We start from the raw sequence: 4231 nt of genomic DNA, 5'->3' as shown, positions 1-4231 counted from the left end.
ATCTCCTAATTAGCAACAGGCTCAAGACCCATTGATGGGATGACACTGGCGTTTCCCATTGGGACAACTTTATTACTATTGCATTCCTGTAGTTCTTCCAACTTTGCTGCAGCTTGTAACTTCTCCCTGTAGTGTGTGTGTGTGTGTGTGTGTGTGTGTGTGTGTGTGTGTGTGTGTGTGTGTGTGTTTAGGATAGTTAGGACACAGTAACAGTATCTGAACCGCTACAGTTTAGCTCAAAATAAGTTTACTTACTGATTCTGTGACATGTTTGATGTGTGACATGTAGACTCTGACCAAATAACTAAGGAATATGAGTTAATGAGGCCATTTTTTGAATTGTCCCATTTTACTTTGTGAAGTAACAATCCATTAATAAGAAAAGTTTTGTGAGCTTTCTCTAACAACAAATAGCTGCAGTCATTTACTCCATATTCAATGACCACAGCTCCTCAGAGTTAGATAAGGTAGTACTCCTTGGTACTGATTAAGCATGACTCCCTCAGTGAAAGTGGGGTCTTCATAGATCAGATGGGTGCTAGCTCACATGATTGCACTGTTCAACAAATAAGCAGAATTTCCATTTTGGACCATCATTTTTATTCCTAATCTCCCAAATCAAGTTCATTGAAGAACTTGGCTCAAGATCTTTGGCCACGCATCCTCAAATGGCAAGTTTTTCAGTCACCAGCTCTGTGTAGCTGTATTGCTGCATACAGCAGAGTGGGTGATCCCACACAGGGCAGGATGAGGTCCTCCTTCCAGCCAGCACTCAGCTCAAAATACAAGAGGCATGCTCTGCTACAGTGTCACCTGAAGTTTAAGACGTTACAGCATAGGATGCAGTATTAGAACTTTTTCATCTCTGTGTTCTCATTATGAACAAAGTCTCAGAAAAGCTAACATTGCAGGGATGCAAAACCCTGTCCCCTCAGTTATAATGAACATGACAAAAAAAAAAAGATGATGCCTTAGCTATTAAATAATGTTTGTGTGACAAAACACCAATGCTGTGGGTATCACTCTGTATAAATAAAATGCTGATTGGCCAGTAGCCAGGCAGGAAGTATAGGCAGGACAAGCAGAGAAGAGAATTCTAGGAACAGGAAGGCTGAGTCAGGAGACGCTGCCAGCACTGCCATGAGTACCAACATGTAAGATACTGGTAAGCCACAAGCCGTGTGGCAAGGTATAGATTTATAGAAATGGGTTAATTTAAGATAGAAGAACTAGATAGCAAGAAACCTGCCACGGCCATACAGTTTGTAAGCAATATAAGTCTCTGTGTGTTTACTCGGTTGGGTCTGAGTGGCTGCGGGACTGGCGGGTGAGAGAGATTTGTCTTGACCGTGGGCCAGGCAGGACTGGAGAAAACTCCAGCTATACACCAATATATATAATGTATTTAAAACATTTAATATTATCAATTTTCTCTTTTAGTAAATTTTGCTGTTTGGGGTATGACAGAAATACATTTCTAATATCATACATCAGGTGATTCATGCATTTATATTAAAATATTTAGCATTTATTATGTTTCACCTATTATAAGTTGGGTTATTGTAGGCTAAAGAACAGATAAGATTCTATCATCAGGTGATTTATATGCATGTTGAATACAAATAATAAATAAGTGGGTAAATAAAGTGAATGTACCTGTTTAATATTCACTGTACCTATAACAGTGCACCTATAACAGACTATGGACTGCTTTTAAGAATTTTAAATAAATGCATTTCTTAAAACATTTTACCTATTATTTTCTAAATGTTTGAGTTTATTTTTCCTTGCTGAGTAATTACTAAAATGTTTTCAGCATTCTTGCATTTCTATAATAGTGAATTTTACAAATATCAATATGTCTCATTTCTGCATGTATAACAAAAACCTAACTGTAACAAAAGCAACCAAAATATTTTAATGGTTTCAGATTTTCATGTGGCACTTTGATCTGTATGGATTTTGTGTTTATAACAACTTCAAATATCAAGTTACACAGTCTAAGTAATCATTTCTGTTTTATCAGACGTTCTCCTCCCAGCATGTTTCTCACAGCAGCCTTCACATCTTTGTTCCTCAGACTGTAGATGAGAGGATTGAGCATGGGGGTCATCACCCCATAGAAGAGGGAGATGAGGGCCTCGATCACACTTTGATGCCCTGTCCTAGCAGTGATTTTAGACTTGGGCTTTGCATACATGCAGAAGATGGTTCCATAGAATAGAATCACCACTGTCAGATGGGCAGAGCATGTGGAGAAGGCCTTCTGTTTTCCTTCAGTGGAAGGGATCCTCAGAATAGTGGCAACAATGAAAACGTAAGAGATAGCAATGACTAACAATGGAACAGCTAGAAAAAGCAGATTTGACCCTGCCATGCTAATCACATTGATGGAAATATCTGCACAAGCCAGTTTCAGAATGGCTAGCATTTCACAGACAAAGTGGCGAATGACGTTATTAGTACAGAATGGTAATTGCACTGCAAGAGATGTCTGCACCAACGAGTCAACAAGCCCAGAAACCCAGCATCCAACTGCCATGGGCACATAAGTACTCTTGCTCATGATGACAGGGTATCTCAGTGGGTAACAGATGGCCAGAAAGCGGTCAAGTGCCATTGTGCCTAGAAGCACGCATTCTGTGGCACCCATGGCAAAGGAGAGGAACATTTGTACCATGCACTCAGGAAAAGAAATTCTCTTCCTTCCTGTCAGAAAACTACCGAGAATTAGTGGGACAGAAGAGCTTGTATAGCAGATATCCAGGAAGGAAAGGTTACAGAGGAAGAAATACATGGGGGTGTGCAGGTGCACATCATAGATAACTACTGAGATAATGACTCCATTTCCAAGCAGGATTATCAGATACACGCACAAAACTAGCACAAATAAAACTTTCTGGAGCTTTGGGTGGTCAGAAAGCCCCACCAAGATAAATTCTGTTAACATGGAATCATTGGCTCTCTCCATATGAATATGCCTGTCCTCCAGCAGAACTCTGGGAATAATAGAAAGAAATCTATTAATGGAAATTTATAAGAGCCCCTTCAAAAAATAATCATAGTCTTTGTTGCTTCTGGTGTGTATTAAGCTGTCACAGTATAATGGGGGAGATATTTTTCAATACTATTAATTTTAATTAATAATTTTTCATTTTAAAATATTTTAATTGAAATAGAATTACTTCACTCCCTCATCCATTTACTTTCTCCAGCCCCTCCCAGCTACCCTCTTCACTCTCAAGTTGATAGACTTTTTTCTTTGATTATATGTGATATATATACATATATATAAACTATCTGCTGAGTTCATTTTGTTGTTTATATATTAAAGTTCCTCATCACAAATCTAGGCCTTGAATAAGGAATACCTACCTGACTTTTCTCCATTAAGAGAGCAAATCTTTTGATCCCAAACAGTTTTATTGCCATGTCTGCAAATTCTGATTTAATTGGCTGGAAATGAGTGATTAATAGTCTGAATTTGGTGCATAAATGTTGGGAATTAATTGTCTATAATACAATATTTTGTCTCAGTTTATTGTAGTTATTAATTGATATTAACCAAATAAACTAGTGGGTATCACTGTCACCTTTTCTTTCTTTCCATTACTACTGTTTTCTTTTAGATGTTGTATGTTTGTCTGTCACCCAGGCTGGAAATCAGGAGGTCACTTTTCTGACTTACTAAATGTTCAGAATCAGTATCTTATAGAAATACTGTAGTACATCTGAAAAGTGTTCAAGTGTTCAAGCATGATCATTTCAACAGACATATCAAATAAACACAAGCCTGGGGTCAGGTAGAATTACAGTAGGAGGATACACTAGTTTTCTTGAAAGTCTTTTTCGGCATTAAAATTGCAGCGGGGCAGTAGTGGCGCACGCCTTTAATCCCAGCACTCGGGAGGCAGAGGCAGGCCGATCCTGTGAGTTCGAGGCCAGCCTGGTCTTCAAAGCGAGTTCCAGGAAAGGTGCAAAGCTACACAGAGAAACCCTGTCAAATTGGATAGGGGGCCAGTGAAGTGGCTCAGTGGTGCTTGTCACCAAGCCTGACGACCTGGGTTCCACAGCTGGGACCTGCAGGGTAAAAGTAGAGTACCAACTCCTGCAAGTGGTCCTCTGACCTCTACAAGGACACCATGGCGTGTGTGTGTGTGTGTGTGTGTGTGTGTGTGTGTGTGTGTGTGTGTGACCAACAGAAGCTGGATAGGATCGAGTGCCCAGCCCT

At 39.5% G+C, this 4231-nt stretch overlaps 1 protein-coding gene across 1 annotated transcript; it reads right to left on the bottom strand.

Moving 5' to 3' along the window:
• Positions 1 to 2008: 2008 nt before the first annotated feature.
• Positions 2009 to 2971, bottom strand: LOC114683447 (olfactory receptor 13C8). Its single transcript, XM_028857759.1, has one exon. It carries the CDS (start codon positions 2969 to 2971, stop codon positions 2009 to 2011), a length of 963 nt encoding a protein of 320 aa, XP_028713592.1.
• Positions 2972 to 4231: the final 1260 nt, after the last annotated feature.

This window comes from Peromyscus leucopus, chromosome 2, assembly GCF_004664715.2.
Source record: "Peromyscus leucopus breed LL Stock chromosome 2, UCI_PerLeu_2.1, whole genome shotgun sequence".
NCBI lineage: Eukaryota > Metazoa > Chordata > Mammalia > Rodentia > Cricetidae > Peromyscus > Peromyscus leucopus.
The sequence above is the reverse complement of the archived record's forward strand: the minus strand, read 5'-3'. Positions and strand labels throughout refer to the sequence as shown.

Excerpts from the sequence above, each read along its gene's own strand:
- LOC114683447 (XM_028857759.1), bottom strand. The coding sequence starts at position 2,971 with ATGGAGAGAGCCAATGATTCCATGTTAACAGAATTTATCTTGGTGGGG.